The 24,484-nt window shown below is 34.3% G+C and overlaps 1 protein-coding gene across 3 annotated transcripts in view; it reads right to left on the bottom strand.

Annotated features, from left to right (window-relative positions):
* Positions 1 to 19,042: 19,042 nt before the first annotated feature.
* The window catches only part of LOC149555732 (alpha-mannosidase-like), a 241,173-nt gene continuing 235,731 nt past the window's right edge, over positions 19,043 to 24,484 (bottom strand). For all 3 annotated transcript variants that reach the window (XM_089829873.1, XM_089829872.1, XM_089829871.1), the window contains exons 28-29: positions 19,580 to 19,648; positions 19,043 to 19,499 (exon numbers count right to left, since the gene is read on the bottom strand). In XM_089829873.1, the coding sequence (XP_089685999.1) occupies positions 19,311 to 19,499; positions 19,580 to 19,648 (258 nt within the window). In that variant the 3' untranslated portion in view covers positions 19,043 to 19,310. The remainder of the gene's footprint in view (positions 19,500 to 19,579; positions 19,649 to 24,484) is intronic.

Below are 24,484 nucleotides of genomic sequence, written 5' to 3'. Positions count from 1 at the left end.
CAATATTCACATGTGAAAGTTCTCTATGATCTTATGAGTGGTTAGATTCAAAAAATTACATGCTTTACTTCTATTGGAGTATCCTAAGAATTTGTCTTCATCAATTTTGGCATCAAATTTACCTTTCCTAGTCTCCTTCAAAATGTAACATTTTCTACAAAATACTTTCAAGTAACTTACATTAGGTTTGTAGCCATACCATAGTTCATAAGGAGTCTACTTTGAGTCTTTCTTCAGCTATACTATGTTTAAGGTATGAAATATTGTACTAATTACTTCCTTCTAGTATTTGATTGCAACATTCTATTCTATCACCATGTTTCTTACACAATTCATGATTGATATGTTCGTTCTTTCTACTAGACCATTCTGTTGAGGTGTACCAGGGGCTGATACTTGTCTTTTAATTCCTTTTTTAGTGCATAATTCATTGAATTCATTACAAATCAATTAGCCTCCTCTATTTGACCTCACACACTTTAATTTCTTTCCTGTTTCTTTCTCAACTCTAGCTAGATACCACTTGAATTTTTCAAAAATTTCAGACTTATCTAAAAAGATACATTACTGTCATCATCCTAGAATAATCATAAAAAATAAAATAAAATACTTATCTCCACTATAGTTCTCTATTCCAATAGGTCCACAAAGGCCTATATGAACCAACTCCAAGACTTCTTTAGAATGATAGTTCTTGTTCTTGAAACTTATCTTGCCCATCTTACCAAGTTTGACAATTCTTGCATAGGCCCATGTCAGGTTTCCTCATACTAGGAATACCTCTCACTCTTTTGATTTTTCTTATGATCTTGATTAGGTTATCAAAGTTCACATGACACAACCTTTTATTCCATAACCAACTTTCTTCTACTTGAGCAATGAAACATGAACTTTCGTTGAGATCTAGGTACAATAAGTTACCTTTTGTTTGATTACCAGACCCAACTAGATTTCTTTTTCCATCTAAATTCTACCTTGAATCTAATGTTATTCAACTATGCCACACTTAGTAGATTATGTTTCAATCCTTCAACCCAATAAGAATTGTCACATCTGAGTTCATTGGGTAGAGAAATACAACCTTTTCCTTTTATGCAACATGGTTCATTGTTTCCAAATCTTACACTTCCACCATCATAGTGTTTCAAACTTTGTTTTATCACAAGTCATATGATGAGAACAATCACTATCAATAATCATTGTATCATTTTTGCTAACATTAGAGATAAGTGATATTTTATCATCTTCACTATCAGATTCATCTTTTACAACAATATAAATGATTTCATCATCGTCACTACTATTTGAATCTTTAGCCATGATACAAGGCTTAGCTTTGTCCTTGTATTTCTTGAATCCTTCTATCCTTTATACTTGTTCTTATTTTTTCTTTGTCTTCTCTATTTGGACACCTTGCAACAATGTGACCAACTTCTTCACATGAAAAACATATTAGAGGAATTTCACCTTTGTATTTTCCTTTTTCTTTGGGATATCTTCTTGCAAAAATTGCTTCAATGGCTTCAAGATCACTCCTAGAACTGTCTTCCTCTTCACTTTCAGATTGTTTTCCTTTAAACTTTGCAGCTTTCTTCTTGAGTGACAACTTAGCTTCAAATGAAAACTCAAGATTGCTAGAACTAGGAACATAATTATCATAGTTATCTAGCTCAGCGCCAATATTCACACTAGAGCATCCAAGGTTATCTTATTATTTGGATCACATATCATGTCTTTAATAGCTAACACTCTGATTTCATATATAGAAAGAAGGGTTCTGATTACCTTGCTTACCACTATGACATCATCAATTTTCCCTCTAGAGGCTTTGATTGCACTTACACTAGCTTTGATTCTCTCAACATATTGTGCAATGTTTTCATCTTCCCTCATCTTTATCTAATTAAATTGAACTCTAAAGAGTTCTGCTTTGGCTCTTCTCACATTATCAACACTTCCATAGATGTCCTTTAGTTTGGTCCACATCTCATGAGTAGTAGCACACCCTTTGACTTCATCAAATTCAACATAGTTAAGAATAGATGCAATACCAATCATCATAATGTTATGATTCTTCTTTTCAACAATCTCCTCCATAGTCAATGTTCTAGAAGGCGTATTATACTGAGTATTCAAATATTTTAGACCTAAATCACTATTGGTTGCTAGATGTAGCTTCATTAGTTCCTACCATGCCTTGAAGTTATGTTTGTTCAACTTGGGAATCTCTCTTCTGTAAGACATCCCAATCTTTAGCTTAGGTCTTTGAAACCTTCTATGCAAGCACCAAAATCTCTGATACCAAATTTTGTAAATATAAGAGGTGTAATTGAGAGGAGAGGTGTGAATCAATTACCACTAAAATGAATTCTAGATCTCTTAGATGTCAATACAAAACATGAACTCTAATAAAACTACTATTACTCAGTTAACACACAGACACTCAGTTAACACTAACAATATGTTGTAACTTGACAAACACTATAATATCAACTGTTACTTGAAAAATACTAAAAATGTAGATCTTAAGATATTAAATATGATTAACCTTAATTAACTTAGTTGCACACATCAAAGAAATAACATGAAGACAAGTGACACCAAGATTTAATGTGAAAACCCAATTTGGGAAAAACCACCAATTGCAACTAGTTGCTTTTTTCACTCTTTTGAAGTGAGCCCTACTAGTAGCTAACCTTGTTAAAGGTTACAAAACACGCTGTAAGGTGTGATCTTGTTAGAATATTTAATCACCCTGTTAGGAGTGTCCTTGTTATAGGTTTTTAGACACTTCAATCTAGAAATGCCACTATGTTAGAGGATTTGGAAAATAACTATTAGGAGAACTTTGTTAAGAGATTAGTTCACTGCTACAATGGTTAGAGAGTAACAAAAAAATGACCTAATTGCTGATGCAACTATATTTCTGATTTTAGATCTCAATTCTAGCTTGAATACTTGACCCTTCTTGATCAGATTAATCTTTGCAACCCAACAAGGATATTCTTCTTATCCTTCCAATTTGCTTCTTGTAAGCATCTTCTTATCTTACACATTCTCACACACATTCAATTCCCAGCACAACCTTATACTTATATCATATACATTGTCAAGTCGACTTGAATACAACTTATAACAATATTACTTCATCTCCTCAGTCAGCTAGAACCAACAAACAAATCCATTAAACTCAATATGCCAAAACATGAAAACTCTTTGTTAGCTAACCTTTCTCAGTAGGCAAGGGTTTATGCAGACAAAATGCCAGAAACAAAGATAATAATTTAATTGGTGATGCTAATGCTATTTTGGCCTTACTAGATGATGAAAAACTCACTGTTAGTAATATCCAAAATGATTGGGTGGATGATATGATTGATTTTTTGCAAACAGGATGCTTTCCTAAAGGTTTGGAAAGGTCAAAAATAAGGTATTACAGATTGTAAGCTATTCCTTATTGTTTGATGAATGGTATTTTATTTAAGAAAGGTTTTCAAGATGTTTTGCTGAGATGTATTAAACCAGGTCAAGTGGATCATGCCTTACATTAGTTTCATGAAGGGCCAACTGGAGGCCACTTTTCACCAAGAGGTACATCTCTCAAAGTGATAAAGGAAGGCTATTATTGGTCAAGTGTGTTTAAGGATGCACATTCTTGGGCAAGAAAATGTAAACAATGTTCAATTTTTTTTGGCAAAGAAAACTTAGCAGCACTGCCCTTGTAGCCTATTCAAGTAGACCAACCATTTATGAAGTGGGGTCTAAACTTTATTAGCATAGTTAACCATCCTTCAAGTGTAGCACATGAGTGAGTATTGACAACCACTGATTGTTTTACAAAGTGGACTGAAGCAATTTCTCTAAAAGATGCAAATCAGGCTGCTAGTTTAATTTTTTATGATGATTTAGTATATAGATTTGGCGTACCAGATTCACTTGCGTTTATAGAAAATAAAATTGTATAATGAGCTGTTAAAAAAGGTGTGTATCTAAATACTTCGTCAAATTACTACCCATAGGGTATTGTGCAATCTGAATCCACTAACCTAACCCGATTCATATTATAAAAAAGACATTAGAGGGGAATCAACGTGTTTGGCATGAAAAGTTAAAATCAACATTGTGGGATGATAGAATAACTCCTAAAAGGTCAAGTGTTATGTCTCCTTATACACTAGTTTATGGTAAAGAAGCAATATTACCTATCTCAATTGAGTTTCCAATAATAGATTTTATGCATCAATTAGACATGATTGATGAGGAGCCTATGACATGAGGCTAGCTCAACTCACTAAATTAGAGGAGAGAAGTGAGGGTGCTTTGCAAAATATTGAGCATCATCAAGCTCATATGAAAAGAAAATTTGATAAGAAAGCATATCCTAAAAATTTTCAACTAAGAGACATTATTTTGAAATGGGATGAATTGAAAAGTAGACCTACAAAGCATACAAAGTTTGATGCCATGTGGGCTGGACCTTATATCATAACAACTACTACACCACATAATGCTTTATATTTGTCCACATGGGAACAAGAGGAGGTGGGAATCCTTGTAAACAAGATTCACTTCAAGCGATGTTTTTGATGTATTTTTCAAGTTTTAATAAGTGCAGTTGCATAGTAGATTAGAAGTGTGATGGGTTTTAGATTTCAATAAGTTTTGTTTCAACTTATTCTATTTTAGTTTTTAGTATGTTAGTGGTTAGTAGTTAGTTTCTGGAAGTTACATTGTGTTGTAGGCAGACTGCGATCAAATTAGAGTTATGCATAACAAAGAGCATGTAACCCATTCTGATGCTCTGAGCTATACATAAACTTGCAGTTTCATTACAGTTTGACAACAATAGAACATAACTTTCAGTTTTTAGTTGCTAGAGAGCAAAATTTTTAGAACAATATTGTTGGTACAAGACACTATTGATTAAAATCAGTTCATTCACATAAGGCATGCAATCTTTTCCACTACTTTACATCAATGAAATGGTTCTAATCAATTATAATATCATAAAATAGAAAATGATTCAAGTTTGTTTTCAAAGCAGTTATTTTTATAAGTTTTCAATAAAGTTCTTAAAAGAATAGGATATGCAAGTAGTGATAAAGAATGACACATGGTAATCATCATAAGCATGATATAGATGAGGTACCTCATTCAACAATAAATAAGAGGTATTACATGCTTCCAATAAAAAATATCATCTATAGCATACCGGTGATAATGATCATATGTGGTTGCATATCATAGATTGCAGATTTGCAACAAAAATGGGTTTGTAGTTTGTATTTTTAGTTCAGTTTCAGTATGGCATGGTGTGTTTTGTAGAAGAGTTTTATCATTTTTTTCCCCAAAAGTTTGATAGTTATTTCTAAAATTAGGAAGGTTCAATTTTTCTAATGCTCAAAAGGACTCTGTACCTAATGGATATATCTAAGGCAATTGGTCTAGTTTTGTTTAGCAGGCAAACACCCCTAAGAGGATGCCAAAAATGTTACCAATTTAGCCTACAACCTAATTTACTATGTTGAACTTTCTTATATATCGAGATATATTTTTAATTTTCTGTACATACATATTACAAAATGAAATAATGCATAACATAAAGTGCAAAAAAAAATAAAAACAAGAAAATTTGAGCAACTTGCATTCAGATTTATGTACAAGTACAAAATAGTGTAATTCCTTTAAAGTATTACTCAAAACTATTTAATAAGATTATGAGGTGTTCAGATTTCATATACTAAATTTTACAATGCATTCAGAATCCACATAGCTCATTGCAACTTTAATTCATAATTTGAATAGACACATTGCAAATGCATAAAATGAAGAAGGGGTAAAGGAAAGGCTCTCATTGCTTGAATAGAAGATTATTGAATTTTACTTTGACGAAGACTTGGGCCGGCATCTCCAACTTTGATTAAACTTGTAAAATTTTAATGGAAGGGGCCAGTTCATATGAATTGAGCAATGGAAGCTATTCTTGTATACCTCTACTACATGCTATCCAAGTACACCATGCATAATCAGATAAATACATTAAAAGGTGCAAAGGAAAAAAAAGTGTGAGAAAGTAAAAAAAAGTTTTAATACTAATAAATTTGTTTGTGTAGATACAGGTATGAAGTTTGATGTTGTTGAAGGATCATGCATAAGATACACACATGAAGCCTTTCAACTGAGTCATGTACAGGTGAAGACCTTAGGGAGACTATTGAGGGGGCATATATATGTTACAAGTATGGGACCTTTTGGTTGAACCAAAGTAGTTGACTGAGGATTTGAGAAGATTATTAAAGGGATGTACATCAATTACAAGTATAAAACCTTTCAATCAAATCATGAAGCTGTTGAGGACAATTGAAGACATAAGTATTAATGGGACATGATTTTCTCTACATGAAACCTTTTTATTTATTTATACATATACAGATTAGATGAGTCAAACATTAAAGGGACAAGACCTTGAGGCTTGAAACCTTTTGGTTTAAACAAAATTGTAGAACTAAAAGTATCATGATTATAGAGGCAACTATGTGGAATCAACTAATTGAGCAAAAGAAGCTACATGAGAAGCTACAAGATGTATGAAAAGGAATATCAAAAGGGACATCAAAGAGGTAAAATATATTAATATGATCCAAGTTTATCATTTAAACTTTACTTGATCAACTAAGCAAAAACTAGATAATAGATGTTATGAGTTTTTTTTTTTCAAATAAAATTGTTACAACAGATGCAGTCAACCACAATATTAGCAATCAACACATAGCCATTATGAAATAGTTTTAATGGCAAGGGATGTTGCATCATCAATCAAATGATACAACCAACACAAAGGAATATGGGGTTATGCTAGAGAAATAATTATTACGAGGAAAGTTTAGCGATCAAACAAAACCTAGAATGTAACAAAGGTGATATGATACATTATTTACCTCATGGAAAAGAGTAATGTTGAAAAATATATGAACAACTTTCAATACCAGAACCATGTATTTACTAAAAAAAAAAAAACTTTTCGAGTTTAAAGTTGTTCACTTACAACATCCAAGGATGAGACTGAAACTAAAGCAAACCACCTTTGTTTTAGCATTGAAGCTCCAGTCATGACATCAAGACTTATAGCTCCAAATGAAGCTAAAAAATGATAGAAGATTCAACTCTTTATTTCTAGTTTTGGCAATCAAGATTTGCAGTCACGACAGTTACCCAACAAAATGACAAAGAAAAAAAAACCATATTAAATGCTATAGATGCATCTCAAAGGCATCAAACCAAAAAATTCTATGCACGGATTTCACCCAACAAGCAAGGAAAAATTGCATTACTAGTCACGACTATTGTAAACAACAAAAGAGCAAATAGAGAAATCACAACAACCATGTAAAAAATTGCAGAAATGTTCTAGTTTCTCCTTCTAGCAGCGAGAGTTTCGAAACCCTCCATCTTCTTTCTCATTTCCTCATGCTTGGCAATGATGAAATAAAAATAAAATCTTGTGCCTTATGTTTTTTATTGACATTTATTTATTATACTAAGTTTGAAGGGAATTTTGGGTCCACCTCATAAGGCGTAATTTTTTTTAATAAAAACATAATTTATAACTTATTTAAGTTATAAATTTATTATTTGTTGCATGTTTTTAAGATGTAATAATTATTAAATAATTGATGAATTATAAATCAGTTATTTAATAATAAGTTTAGAATACAAACAAATAAGTTTCAAATTGTCTATTTCATTATATTTGTTATTTTATAATTGATAATGCATGAATCAATTATTTGATAATAAATATAATGAAATAGGGGGGAGTTGGCATAAACTCGAACTATTTTTTTTTACAACATATTTCATTTTTTAGTAAAAGAAGACTATTTGAGTTAACTGAACATTTCTCAGAGTTTCTTTTCAGTCAAGGGGCAATTTTACTTTTCCATGCAGTGATGGAACACTTTAGTGCTATTTTTGGTGAGATATGGAGCATTTATGGCCAGTTTCAGTTGTAGTTTATTTTTGGAGTCTTTTTAATGCATTTTTGAATGGTTATTGATTAGATTGACATGCTATATTTTTAAGCTTGACATTGAAATCCAAGCTAGGGTTTCATGCACCTTTTGAGGTGATTTTTCAATTATTTATCAATTGAACAAGTGTTTAAGAATAATTTTTAGGAGTTTCTTCACAATTTAGATAAGCTTTGACTCATTCTTTTCCATGCATATTTCTAGTATCCAAGTTAGGGCTTTGAACTCTATTTATTGTACATTCACCTCATTATGAGCTCTCTTCTTTCTTGCTTAGATTTTTTGCACATTGCAAATTTTTTAATTGACTGTAGGAACACTTTGTAGTAGAGATTTTTTCAGCATTGATTATATGAATTCAATGGTTCCTTCTTATTGATTCTTGTGCAATATTGTGGGTTCTTTGCTTTTATGTTGTGTTCATCCTTCGTTCAAGCTATAACCCTTATTGCATGTTAGAATCTTGATACTTGTAATTGCAGGTCTTTTTTTGTGTCCTTATTCTTCACAAAAAAATGGTAAAACCTAGGCTTTCCTTTCAAAGCAAAATATTTTGGATCCTTGTATAGAAATAATTTTGTAATTGCACGCTTGTCTAGGTATTGTGAATCATTCAAATTTTGGATAATTTTTATTGATTTAATTAAAGTTACATACAAATCATTGGTTTATCACCTCATTTAGGTTTAGTATTCATTATTGTCATTCACTTCTCATCTATTTCATCACATACAATTAAGTTTTTAGGTGATCACTATTTAGGAACCGACCAGATCCAGAGATTCATCTCTCATTTTAGGACAACCCACCACCTAAGAGAGTTTCCATGTTTCAATATGGTAGATAGATATTTTATCTTGCTAAAGGTGCAATCTTGATTGACAACAATTACATTAGGGTTAGGTCAGATTAATCAAATCCTTCCATCATTTTATTCTCCTTTTTTCTTATAGAAACTTCTGATCAATTCCTCGCCTTTGATCGCTTAACAAACTCTCCTTGTTCATTAAATATGCTAGCTCATCAATACTTATCTTCCATATGCTTTGACTAATTCAAAATTCTAACTATGTCGACCTCAGATTCAATTCCTAGTCAAACTATAAAGTTTGATGTTACTCAAAAATTATTGTGTTCTTCTACTCGTCATTACTGCATAGCTCAACATACACTATCCTTTCTTGCTCAACACAATAGGATCACTTGACCATTACTATACTCATTCACCACTAACATTACTTCGTACATTTTCTCAACAACAACCATCAGTCATCTTTAATTGTTTTGTTCAGCTTCTACATAAGTTCCTTAATCTCCAACTTTAGTTCCTTCATTGACTAACCAATGTTGATACTTGATCAAGCTTATTCTTTTGACTTGTTCCAACTCTAAGCTTCATCTAAATGTCGTATTCACTTCATGTATAGATTGAGCAACACATTATATTGTCAAGGAATAACTTATCAAGTGCCCATTGTAATTCCATGACACTTAACTTCTCATCACTCAACAACACTCACTATCTCACCTTGTTATCTTTTCTTTTCAAGTTCCCTTCATCAATAAAATGATATGGCACTCTACAATGTTAGTAAATGTCTCTCTAGTAGATTTGGAATTTTGTCTTACCAATAGGCTTGACATCAATGCCAACAAATATAATGTCTTATATTTAAAATATGTAGTCAGGTTCTAAAACCCAATTACACATGCACTTAAACCTTAATAAATTTTGATTAACAACTTTGATTAAGTCTCAAGATAGCTCAAAATGAGGGTGTGATTGAAAGAAAGAGATTAAAGGAAACAAAAAGATAAAAACCATCTAGACAAACACTCAAAAATGCAAAAAGGACTTTGTGAGTCCTCAAAAATCAAGTATAGGCTAACAAACTAAGAAAAAAAAAATACTTAATGAGAACTTGTAGTAAGAAGACTTGCTATATGGATTTGGGAAGATTAATTGATCAATTTTTTTCCAATCACATAGTTATTTACCTTAGAGATATATGAAACTTAATTGGAAAAGTTTCATAGTGTTGCCTTCATTGTGTGATGATAAAATGAAGGACAAGAATGTGGATTATTATATGGAAGGAACATCCATATGACTAATCATAGTAGAATGAATAGGATCTAATACACCACAACATTTATGAGAACTTGAGTAAAATTGAATGTATTTTTATTTTCCATAAATACAATTCTCACATAAATCAAGTTGAAGATTAACATAATTTAAACCTTCAACAATGTTTTTTTTTCCATGTCCTTATACTATTTTCTCCAATGTGGCCAAATATTTACTGCCATAACATAGGCTTATCTACGTGCAACTTTGATTTGGAAGAAAAAATACCCTTAGGTGTCCAAAATTTGTGCTCATTTATTGAAGGTGGGACCCTCACCTTTTCCAATATAAAGTATCTACATATTTGGTTTTCAAATAAGTACTATTATACTCCACATTTTATGCATCCATAATACAAAGTGCCAATTCTATCACCATTTTGTATCAAGTGCATTTGAAAAGGATACATACATACCCATGTCTATTATTTTTCTAACATCTACAAAAAGTTCATCTCATATGTTCAGGGAGATACAACTTTTAACTTTACCATGGACAAGAATATTTGAAATGAGAATAATCATCTATGTACTAGTTACCTCCATAAAATTATTCATATTAAAAAAGTAATCTCTATTAGAGGTCATATAAAAGGATGCAACTAAGTCTATCAACCATGCATCATTGTATGCATGAGTGACATTGTTGCATGCATAATCACTTTTCTTCTTTTATTCTCTGCATTCCTTATGGAGGTGTCCAATCTTACCATAATTTAATGAGATTACTATGGATTTTCTAGCTGATTTGGTTTTCTTTCACTTATCATTCTTTTTTCCTTTTCCTTTTCATCTTCCATTGGAAACTATTTCTTTCTTGGCACTGATGAATACCTTCCTCTTCATCTCTTTAGAAACCAGAGGACCCATTGCAACTTTCATACTCAAAACAACATAAGTACTACCAAATTAGATATAAAAAGTGAATCAAATAAATTAGGAAAAGAAAAATTAAAGATCTTGCATTTCTCTTCCTCATCCATCTTGGCACTGACAAATCCCAATTGATCCACCAACTTGATGAATGATTCTAGGTGGTCTATAACTTGTCCACCCTCCTCTAATCTTAGGGAATATAGCTTCTTCCTAAAGGAATTTTTATTTACACAATATTTTTCTTTATACATCTCAGTAAGCTTCTTCCAAATAATCTTTACAAAGGAATGTTCATGGAAATTGATTAAAATAAAGGATACATTGCGCAATATAAGAAAACCCATGTCCTTCAAGTCCACAACAACATATTTAATATCCTCATCCAAATTGGAATGTTTCATGTCATTATCATCAACAACATGTCATAGGTATCAACATATTAGTAGATACTCCGTCTCCATCTTCCACATTTTAAAGTTATTCTAGAATATTTTCCCCCTTTTATTGTCCTTGAAAAACTATCCATCTAGATTCTACAACAAGATCACAAAGTATAGTCTACACAAGATCCCACTCAAACCTAAATATTACAAAAAATCCATAACTAAAAAAAATGGTGATTAATTTCTATTACTAAATGCAATGAAGTTAAGTAGTGGAATAACTTCCTGCTCTAATCTTGAGGAGAGGGAAATGTAAAAAAATTCTCAAATCTTCAAAGTAGTTACAATTTTTTTAACACAAATAATATGCATACCATAACACAATAATTTACATTGGGAAAACCCTTTTTGGAGAAAAAACCCCACACTGTAAAAGCAACCCAATATATTATTAAAAAATTAGTACTAAATTACAATTTAATTGTAGAGAAATCTTCTCCTAGAAGCATCACTAACAAGAGACCTGAAGGCAAATAAAATTATATTAGACTCTTAAATATATGTTCCATCTTATGCATGGGCTAGAATCACCCCAAAAATAGGAAACCATCTTATGTCCAATCAAAGATGCCCTATGATATGCTAACATACACACCAAGACATGTAACCCACCTTTAAAACTTATTTGATCTATTTAACACATTTTAAATAACTTTCAAAGTAGGTTTCCAATTGTTGAATATTTTGATGTGTTGGAAAGTTTGCAACATTCTTTATAGCACCCTAAAATAGTACACTATTTGGCCACCATATGACCCTATGTCAAAGTCCTTAAACATTCTATAATTGTAGTTGCAAATTTTTAAGATATTTTCAAAAACCTAAAACTAATATCTTCCAAACTATTCATGATATTGCCACAAAAAATGCATTAGAATGCTTATCTAACCATTTTGAACCATTTGGAAAGGAATAGGAATTTCTTTTTGTAAAAATCAAAACATGCTAAATATAATAACCTGATGTAAATGTGAGGTTGAGACATTTTTCTCAACACGGACATGTGCTTTTGGAGAAGTGAGCTTAAAAATATATTATAATAGTTCTTCATAAAGTGAGTGGGATCTCACATTAGTTTCTTGGTATTGGGTTCACCTCATTAAAGACTTGATGTTCTTGTATGTTGCTTATTTTGATTTTGTTATTTAAGCTTTCACATGATAAATGGAATGAATTTATAATTATTATAGTTGCTATTAATGTCAAACTTATTATCATTGATGTTAGATAAGGTCTAGATGTTGAGTATCTAGAGGTATGGAAGTTGTGTTAAGTAATGTTTCTATATGTTTTGAAGTAGTGTAATATCATGTGTTGACATTGGTGTAAACATATTGTTGAAGATTATGATATTTGGTTGATTAAAGTATCTCAAATCTTATCCAAAGAGTCGAAGATGTTGGACTAATTGTTACGGTCTTACTTCCAATTTGAGATATGAACTATCAACCTCTAATGAATTTTTTAATCATTGCTATTTAAATTGGGAGTTAAAATATCTCTCTTTTAGCACAATGATGAGCATGTTCCAAAACTTGGCAAATCAAAGTTGGGGTGCAAGTTTGAATCCTCTTAAGTGACACCGAGCAGGAATTGTTTAACTAATCTCCAACATCTTCCTTTTGATTCTAAGCTTGTACTAGAAACCTCTCATGAATTCAATTATCTCTTCCATTCATATCATACATAAAAAATTGGTCTTTTGACACAACGACAAATGTGTTTCACAAGAAAATTTTAAGTGGCATGGTTAAGTGTGACCATTCTATTAAATAGTCTAATAGACTGCTCATTTTAGTAGATAAATCATACAACATTGATTTATATCACCCTATGATTGGATTATTATGTTGAAAGATATCAAATATACTCAAATTTGAAGGTTTTTTTAATTTCATTTAGTCTATAGCCAAGTTTGTGTTTGACATGACAAAACAAAATTCTAATTCAAACGAATGCTTTTTATTCCTCTACTTTTATTTACTCAGTGTCAGAGTTCCTTGTTATAGATATGCTGTTGCTAAGTGATGTTCTATGGATATGTGAAACATGTTAACAAAAACTACCGAATTTGCAATTTATATTTCAGCGTGAGCCAAAATAATAAAGCACAAATCTCTATATATGTCAGCTCCATGATTTGAGTAAATATTTTACTACCAAAACCATTTTAACACGCTCACACAATAATTCTTTTCCATTTTGGTTGTTCTTACCATCAAAAACTATAAAACCCGATTCACATATCTGCATAACATCTACACCCTGTATCACATAACCTTCAAATTTTGGAATTAGCATATGTACATAACCAAAATATCTCCCTTACATTCGTGACAAAATATCTTCACTGACAAGGCCTCGCCAAATTGAGCGCTGGTAAGTGGCAGAATATGTCTTCATTTCATACTTAGCCAATTTTGACAAACTAAGTCTCAGTATAATCTCGTACTGTGATGCGCATGTGTAAACAATGTTTAGTTGTCATCAATGAGAACATTCAAGCATCAACAATGTCCCTTGCCACACTACCCTACTCTAATCTAAACCTCAATTCACATACCCTTCAAATACTTCACACTCATAATATCTACCAAAATAACCAAATATATGGATCTTATATATATTTGCTCCAACAATTAGATCATCAACTGGGTTGGCGTTAAGAGCACTCCAAACTAATATAATGTGTTTATCAAGTCGTCTAGATCCATTTAAAAAACTTAACATGGACCAAAAATACTTCACGACATGATAATACCATGTGGCCTCAACATCCTTTAACTCAAGAACATACACCAAAAATCGATCTGAAAGGATCGCACAAAGATCTACTGAACTTTATCATTGTTCTTCATTGTTAACACATAATCTGATACACAAAACCTCATAACTCGATCAAATGACAACATAAAGTGTTGAAAATATAGGATGTAGTAAAGTATGTCTTCATGATGCTTCCATTAGGAAGCTGTTTTTCGAGAAATTGTCAACTATTATGTTTATGTTGTACTTAGCCAAATCTTCTATCAAACATTTGATATGATCATAACATATATAGAAAAACATATGGAATGCATATATAATTTCCATCAATGAAAATATGTATCCCATTAAGGGCAGTGTCTCTTTCCAAAATCTCTCTCCTCCTTCCCCTCCCTTTCTCCCATCTCCCTTCTTCTCTCACCATCTCTTCCCTCAATTACCATATGTCTCTACCGAATGTCTCTCACCCTCTTCCCCTCTGATTCTATCTCTTTCTCCTTCTAATTAATCTCTTTTTCCCTCTCCTCTCACCATCTCTTCCTCCTTATTTACCTTCTATTTACCTCATGTCTCTAACCAACTCTCCACTCTCTCTCTCTCTCTCTCTACCTCATCTCCCTTACCTCTCCCCTATTTCCCCTTTCTCTCCTCAAATTATTATTATTTTGTTTAGGATTTGTCTTATGGAGAAATAACCTATTTTATATAACTAAAAATTGTATGGATTTTATAAGACTATGAACTTTGGGTGCGTTTAACCCAAATATGAACATTAGGAATTCAACTAAAAACCCAAGTAGTTATTAACTAAAAATAACACATACACATTCTATTGATAAATTTTATTACCAAAAAGCATAAAACAACTTTTGCAACTCATTCAAGGCTCCACAAGAACTTCTCACTATTTTTGTCAGACAATATCAAATAGTATGAGACATTCTTTTGTTACATATGAGTTGAAATGATTGATTTTTCTTACTCTTTATTTTATTCTTTATTTTATTATTATTGTTAGGGTAAGTGCACCATGATGGTGTGGAAAAGGGGGTCATAAGTGGCCATTTATTTTTCCTAAACTCAAGTAAACCTAGATTTTAAAAAGATTTGAAGGTCATACACTCAAAACTAGGAGTTGAGTGAAGAATAAGAATCATATTACTCTAAATTTAGTTTGTAAACTAGTATTTTTTTTTTAAAATGGACAAGCATAAAAGGGTCTCACTTCTTGCACACAAAAAATTATTCATAATTTTTTCATAAACACATAACATAGAACTTTGTCCTAATGTGTTGCACAAAATATATAGTTAAATTTAGTATTTTGCAAAATCTTTTGGTAGGATGATAGTTAAGAGTGAGAATATGGTACATGTTCATGCCCTAGGCATATATTGGATTAAAAAAATAAAAAATGGAAACTTCTTTTTTCAAAAGTACATAGAATCTAGTGTAGAAAAGTAATATGTAATTTGTTTTCAATTTGGTCAAGTAGATCAAAAGTTACTAAAAGAACGGTAGACATATGTATGTGAGGAGTGTTAAGACACTAATAAAGAAAATTAAATTTTCTATGCTAATGTTGTCCAAAAATAGAAAAAATTACATAGCTAGAAAGCTAAGAAAACATGTAGCATTATGGTGGTAATTTTAGAGATACCCACTTGATCATTCATACACCTAAGGATGGTGAAGTTGAAAAGTTATAATGGAAGACGAAAAAATATTTAAATGAAAAAAATGGGCTTGCAAGCCTTAAAGTTATTTTCCAACCCTCTTACCAAGTCAAAACTTGTACAGGTTTTTATGTTCAAAATAACCTACAAAAATGAAAAGTACTTTAGAATTCTTTATAATTCACTTAGGTTTCAAAAAGGAAAATGTGCATTTCCAAAATTTCTATAACTCGTACAAGTTATGAAGACATAAAAATACATGCTTATAAATTGAGCATACACTACAAATATGTATAGATTTACGTATATTATGTGTCTATGTTTGTATATATGCACACATATAGTTCTATATAGATATATTTATATATGTTTGTAAACATGCATGACTCTTCTTATTTCCTCTCTCTTATCTTTCTCCCCCCATCAATATATCTATATATTATGAGCCCTACTCTCTCTCTCTCTCTCTCTCTCTCTCTCTCTCTCTCTCTCTCTCTCTCTTGCCTCCATCTCCTTCTCCTTCTCCTCTTCTTGTGTACTTGTGATATCATTTATCTATAGTGGTCATCATCAATGATAACTATATTAGTTGATAACCTTAGATTTTAACACACTCTATTATTGGCGCTTAGACTTCATTATTGCTGCTTGTAGTTTATGAAACTCCCCATTAGACATGCTTGTGTGCTTTGAATTGTGTCTTGCTAATTTTGGGATGAACTACTTGATAACCATCTGAAAGAGTACTCCCTATTGCGATTTTATATGTCTTTAGTCTTATCATTACTAATTAGTATTTATTCTCTAAGAATCCTTATGCATTGGTAATATATATTAAGAGTATCAATATGTTTGTAATCACGTGTTCTCCATTAAATAATCTTATTGTTCAATATCATTCATTGATTGGTGACTTGAGGTCTTTCTCTTAATGTTCTAATTTTTATTTATTTGAAAGTGGGTAAGTTAAGAAGTCCTATAAATAAGACATTTTTTCAATATAAGATCACTTTTTCAACTTTTCTCTTCACCTTGTGTGTTATGGATGGGAACATCACATCTTGGTGGTATGTTCTTGAGACCATTAAACATTTCTTGGTCATAGACAAGGAACTCAAAGGTAACTAGTTAGATGCATGGTTTTGTACTTCATCAACCATTAATGAGGCTGCTTCATTTTTTGTTGTGGGTACTTCTTGTTGATCATGTTCCTTAAAAGAGTTTGAATCTCCTGTAACACCAATTACATCTTCTAGCACCCTTATTATTTTTGACAAATCTTTTTGCCTTTTGATTGTAGCTAGTATATCTTCGTAACATTCTATGTAGGGAGCCACATGCAATAAAAATTCAGGCTTGTAAGATTTCCTCTTGCAATTGTTAGTGAATAGTTTGAAACTAATCTTAAAGTCTAAAATATTGAACAACTAAATAACTAATTTAATGATGGATACCACATTTGAAATAAAAATAAACGAAGTCTAAACATAAAAATCCAACTTTAGCACCAAATGATTTCAAAAATAATTGGTCCCTACTATGTTCTCTATATATAAATAGAAAACACAAAGCACATGTTTAATAGGGGAACACGTCACATTTGTTGGAATGTGAAGTTGTCTTATATCATCTACTTGTGATCAAATGGGGTTGAATCATCATAGATGCTTATGTAGGTGCATTATTTTTAAGACTTACTACAATTAAAAAGTTTATATGAGCCAACTTACTATAAATAGTAAGTCATTTTGGCTACTTACCAAAAATAGCAATTTTGACAAGTGTATTACAAGTTGTGCAGGTCATACTTACTAAATCTAGCAAGTGGTCTATATTCAAACTGTGCAACTCAATTGTTATATACAACTCAAAGTCATGATTGTTCATATGTTTTGATCATTGTTTTGATTATGAAAAATTCCTAAGAAATAAAGTTGAGAGACATTGGCTAGTGGTTTTTTACTAGTATATTTTTGTTCGATTTTTCCACGTAAGTATTGTATTATGTGTGTCTGCTCCTCTACAATTTTCTAGATTTGTTAATTTTCATTACAATATTAAGTAATCCACTGACCTAGACTAGAGGTTCATTTAATTATCAACTAGAAATGTATATACTTAAATGATGTTGGCACTATATATGCAACCAAATATTCTCTAAGCTCCCTATTAGATGTATAAAGAAAACTAACTAAATAAACAAATGAAACAACACAAAAACAATAGATAGAAAAAGGAATAGCTAAATTATAATTAATTTCTAACTTAACTAGTATTATCATTAAGGGATTATATCAACTTAGGAAGTACACACGCAATAATTAGGATAATTTTTTATTTGTCAAAGCAATTTTAAGAGGCCCTTTTTTATGTGAATTTGATTTCACAAAAAAAATTAGTATCATATAAGTTAATTTTGCAAGTACAACATGCATTAAGTTTTAGCCAAATAACACACATTTGTTGTACTTTCGACTAATTTGTAATTTTTATTTGAAAGTTAAATTTAATTATTTTTTTGCTATGGATCGAATTAACAAAGATATCAATATTTTTTATATTTAAATTGATTACAACGTGTTGAGTAAGCACACACCTATTCTACAAGCATATTTGACTAAGTTGCCATGAGTAAAGGAATCTTTTGTAGCAAAGTCACACTAGACTTGAAATTGAGTGAATAACACCTCCATAGATTTCGAGTTTTCAAGTATGAAAAATGCATTGTTGACCTCATTGCTTAGTTTTAACACCTTTGACATGTTTTTCATTTTTCAATGGTCAATAAATAATTAACAAGATTTTTCATTATAAATAGGTTTTGTTGGCCAATAACACAATTTTTTTAAAGAGAAATAAGCTTTAGTATTCATATAAAATGCAAAAGTGATATTAAATCCTCCCATGGTCTATAATTTATTTATCTATCATATATTGCAAAACGTTCACTTTCTCATCTATGATTAATTTATAAATGTATACACTATCCTACCCCACTATGACAAGGACTAGTCATTACTCTCAATTAAAGCAGACTAAAGCTCTAATACGGGCATAGTTATTTCCTAGGATAGAAGAATCAACATAATTATTAAATACACATACTAGTTCTACACACATATATTAGAATAATAAATTATTATTATTAAAATACATTGGGTGTCATGACTTATATGCTTACAATACTGTGTTCAAATAACTTTGGGGACGAAAGACGAGGTCACTTATTTTATTTGAGGCCTCACCAACTGGACATAACATTGAGTTGATAAATGTAAAAATTGCAGAACAGCTACTCACGAGAACGACTTATTTCATAATCAAACTCTTCCAGGAAACTAGTTTGGATGATGGCAATTACAAGTCATAGGCAATATTTAAAATGCTTATTAGAATTGCAAGATAAAAGTGCGGATTTCCATTGGACCCAACTCAACAATCATGTCAGTGCCATCTAGAAGACCACCTCTTACACTCCCAACTTCTGTGATGTTATCATCTATCACTGTCCAATTCAATCTCTTCAATGTAGACTTCTCTTGATTAGCTGACAAACTCATCTCCTTTATTTTCAATACCTGCAATCTTTGTCCATTTAGCTAATGATAAATGGATCAGAAAAACCATGATTAAAGTTAAATTGAGGATGTAGGCTTACCGTTTTGTTTGAGAAAACCTTTTTGAGCTCAACCTTTGCCATTTGTGAATATAACGAGTCTTCCCTTGCCTATTGATGCATGAAATACTAAATATTTAGCAAAATTTATTAGTAATATCTTTTTTTCTTGCCAGAGCATTTAAAGTTTATTTCACAAAATTACATAAAAGTCACTTGTACAATGCATAATTCACTTAATTTTTATGAATTCTTTTTACAAGTTCATTGGTGCATAATTCACTTACTTTCTAAAAGTATATTATGTTTATAATAAATATTAAAATTTTGACATGTAGATGATTATCAAATCTAAATTACAAATATATTTGTTAATATTAACACACTGACGCCATAACATTCCATTTCTGTCATTGTAGAATGTCTCTCAAAGCTAATTATTGATAATGAAAACCTAACAACCTAAGGAAAAATATCAACCTTACAAACAAACAATTTAATAGAAAACACAATTTTTACAATTGTACATGTAAAATTAGCTCTTCTTTAAGTTAAAGAGATGGACATAGGAATATAGAGATGTGGTTTTGAAAACATGTTTATTTTTTATTTAGGAATGATGGAAGAAGATTATTTAAATATTAAATTAACTTACAAAAATTTAAAATAACTAAATTTAGAAATAAATAAAATATAGTATGCTTGCAGTCTAATCCTCCATCTTTTAGCTCTTTAGGAGGTTATTGATATTTTTCTTTTAAAAATCTATTTAATGCACTAAATGGGTGTCTCCTCCAAGTAATTAGACCATCTTAGATATTTAGGTACTTATCTTGGATGCACTCCCTAAAACATCTATTTATATACCAGTCTATGAAAATAAATATTAGACATGTATAAACATTTTTTGTGTTTAAGATTAATGAAGTAAATGAATTCTGTCACGGGGCTGGATTTTATGCTTAAAATCCAGCCCCGTGACAGTTGGTATCAGAGCTGATCGCTCTAAGCATGGTTAGAGTCTGTGCGTGAATCTTGGAGTGATCTTGCTTTGTGTTACCCCAATTCTTGGTGAGGAGATGATATTGTGCGTGATCTAGTCGGAGTGTTGCTTCAGTTTGTTATTGCTCATGTGGGAGTAGGCAGTGGAGTGTTGATCTTTGACAGATTGGCTTGGGTTTTCATCGACTCTTGGAATTGGCATCAAGTTATAGAGATGGTCAAACTGATATGCAACTTGTGGAGAGTTGATATCGACATTGTTGGAACTGGGTTCAGCAGTGGAACTTGGCGTAGGTCAAGATGCGGCCAGGGGTCACAAGGCCATAATACAGGAAGATGGACGTAGTGCAACATGGTGTTGTGAGTTCATTGGAGTGCAACTTATGTGAAGATGGAAGTGTCTGGGACATTTTAAGACCAGCTTAACAACGGTTTGGGCTGCAAAGGCGCAGTGAGGTGTAGGAGTTGGAGAGGCAATTTTGAGGAGTATGGAAATTGGGCTGTAGGGTGGCTTGTTTGGTCAGCCTCAGTGTGGTGTAGGATGGTGTGCGGACATTATCCGAGGTGAAATCGAGCTGCTACATGGTGTAGGTCAGTGTGGGCTGCAAGGAAGCAGTGCGGTGTAGGGTCTCTTTATTGTAGATCCGAGGTGAAGTGTGGACTTGCACAAGGTAAGTTCGTTGGTGTTAACCATTTGGGGCCATTTAAGATGGTGAGGTGTAGGATTTCATGCGGTGAAAGTCCGAGGAGTAATACTGACGGTGTGACAGGCAGGCTTGGAAGTCATGGTGGTGGTCTAGGCGGCAGTGTCATGGGCCAGTGGAGTTGGGCGATGTGCAATCGTGAGGTGTAGGTTGATGTGTAGGGCATCATCCGAGGAGAAAAATGGAGTGGGCTGCGAGAGCAGTGTGGTGTAGAACTTGCCAAAGGTGAGTTCGAGGAGAAGAAACGAGTACTGAGAAGTCACTAAGTTCTGGAAGTGTATTGGTGGTTGGATGTGAATGATTTCTGAGTTGATGTGTTGGGGACGAGTGGATGCAAGGCATGCCGAGGGTTGGCCAGCAGTCAGTCAGAATGGCACAGTTGAAGACCGGTTACAAAGCCAATGTTGAAGGTGATGACTTGGGAAGGTGGATTTGGGAGCTGCCACGTGCAGTTTGGCGTAGGATTGTGGCTTGAAGAGATTTGGGCTATGATCTGAGGAAGGTTGTGCAAGTACTAGGCATAGCACAAGAGGGTCTGGAAGTGGATCGGTAGGCATGTGTTGGTGGCCGAGTTGATTTGCAGTGTGTGTGGACGAGTTGGGTGCAGGGCACGCCAGAAGGTTCTTCAGCTGGCAATCAGAGTGGCACAGCAGGAGTCAAGAGGCCGAAAGTTGACCGTGTGAAGCTTGGGAAAGCTGGGTGACTTGTGCATCGGAGGGATGGCAAGTGTGTCTTTTAGTGGATGTCAAGAATGGAGTCTTGGACAGTTGAAGGTGGAAGACAGGACTGAGTGGAGACGAAGCAGTAGTGCTAAGTTTCAGAGGTGTCATCAGGGATGACCAGCTCAGTGGAAGTTAGACATGGAAGTGGTTTCATGCAAGTGGGTTCAGTATCAGGGATGCTGACAAGCACCAAGTATGTTGTGGAAACAGAAGGTGTGCACCGGAGGTATAGGGCGATGACAACAGCCAGTGTATGGGATACAAGACATTTGTAGATCCAATGTGACAGGGTGACAGTGGTGTCGGCATCGAGGACGTCGCCTGTTTTTAAGTGGGGGAGGATGTAAGGGGCTGGTGATTCGCGATATGAGACCTTGAGGCCGGATGGGCCTGTGCTGCAAAGCTGGGTGCACATAGGTGTGGTGTAGGCAAACGTGGGTCTAGTCGAGGTGTAAATGGGACTATGTCGTGTGCTGGGCAGACATGGTTGTGGTGTAGGATCTTGTTAGGGACATGATCCGAGGTGTATGCTTGGGGCTGTGTTGCGAGTGGTTCCCCTCCAACATAGTTGTGGTGTAGGCACGGTGTTGGATCCGAGCCGAGGTGTGATCTTGGGACTGTGCTATGAGATGTTCCCTCTAGCATAGTTGTGGCGTAGGCGAGGCGAGGAGCCGAGCTGAGGTGTATCCGCGGAGGGTAAGTGTCGGTGTGCATGAAGGATGGCTTGGAGAATCCATCTCCCTCGAGAGGGTCGAAGCAGAGTAGTCCCTCCCTCTGGTCTCCGGGAGACAGAGGTGACGCGAAGTCTTTAGGAGCAATGAAGTGTTGCTCCGCCGTTACGCAACGTGGTGAGGTTTGGTGTTATGAAAAAGGTCCTTGTCTTAGTGTAGCAAAGAAGCTGGACCAATGTTGACAGCCTTTCCCCTTGAGGTTGTCCGGTGTCCGAAAGCTAGGGAAGCGGTTTTCCTAGTCCTGCGGTAGGAGGCAATATGGTTTGTCCGAGTAGGAGCATTGTAGGCTTGAGGTTAGTTGTGTGGGAATGGTGTCATTGTGCTGAATGGCTAAGTGGTGCGGTATCGGTTGGGTGTGGCCTTGGGTGCACATCCTGGGTGCTTGGTTGCATGGGTTTGCATTGAGGTAGGATCTCAGAGACCGTGGAGATCAAGTATGGCAAGCGGGATGTAGTGTCTCGGAATGGTGCTTAGGAGATGCCGAGTCAAGTGGGCAGATCGATGTCAGGTATCCGAAGAGGTAGCCGTTGCGCATGACTTAAGGAGGTGAGTCATGATGGAAGGCTAGGAACAAAGGCTTGTGGTGCATGAGCGAAACGAGGGAAGCAGATGGGTGAAGTGGTTCAGAGGTGAAGCTACAGAGTGTTCACCGAGTTGGTTCGCGTCCCACAGGGTGGGTGGATCATGGAGCTAAGGTGTGGAACTCAAGTAGGTTGTGCAATGCAAAGGGATCCGTGGATTGAGCATGAGACGACGTGGATGCATGGAGGGTTGGTTTGAGTGCACCAGGTGTACGAGGACGTGATGTTCACCAACAAGGGCATGTAGACATAGATTGGGGTGTTGAAGCAGTTGGGGCTCATGGTGGGGATCCAGAGTTGGCTAAGGTTGATAGTTGTTCCGTGGGGAGCAATGGTTGGGCTTCCGTGGCTCTATGGGGAGCTAGGGAGACTAACAATTGATGGAGTGTCGTGGAGGCATGTTCATGTCGAGGATTGGACTGGAGGACTCTATGAAGTTCAGAGAGGTGCCATAAGGATGCTGAGTATACCGTGGAGGTGTGCGCATGAGCCAGGAAGTTCAGAGAGGTACCGTGGAGGTGTCAAGTATGCACTGGGTGTATGCGTATTGAACTATAAGGTTCAGAGAGATGTCAAGATGGTGTTGAGTATGCTTTGGAAGCATATGCATGAGCTAGGGAGTACTCTTGGGGGTCCAAGTCAGCCAGTGTGGATGCAGTGTTCAGCAAGAGAGTCTAGGTGGTTCTCGATGCAAGGTTGCAGTGGTGCAGCGTTGGGCTCGGGGAGTCAGGTGAGTTGAACATGAGGAGCTGTGGGAGCTCGGTGCATTCCCAAGAGTGGCAAGATGATCATAGAGGATCATGATGTGGTCAAGAGACTCGTGGGAGTTGAGATCACCTATGTGGCCGATGTCGGAGTAAGGTGGGCTTATGGGAGTCACTGAGGCGAAGATATCAAAAGGGCTAAGTAGGGGTTCAGCGCTGAGGTTGAACAGGGGTAGAGCCAGAGGCTCGAGGATGCGTGCGTGGAGCACCTAAGGAAGAGAACCAGGAGTAGGATGGTTCGGCATGAGCTTCTATTCCGCGGGAGTGTATGTTTAGGCAGTCAAGTGTGTGGACATTTGATGAAGAAAGGGAGGCGTAGTCTGGGTGAACGAAAATGGTCGCATCTTAGGGTGGATCAGAAGTAGGGATCGCCAGTGCTGCGCGAGGTTTGGAGATTCTCAAGGAGAAGGCTTAACCTGGGCATGAGCAATAAAAAATGGGAT

Source organism: Cupressus sempervirens, chromosome 5 (genome assembly GCF_028749045.1).
Source record: "Cupressus sempervirens isolate cs-2001-9-10 chromosome 5, ASM2874904v1, whole genome shotgun sequence".
NCBI classification, from domain to species: Eukaryota; Viridiplantae; Streptophyta; class Pinopsida; order Cupressales; family Cupressaceae; genus Cupressus; species Cupressus sempervirens.
Note: the sequence above shows the minus strand (reverse complement) of the source record. Positions and strands in the feature narration are given on the sequence as shown.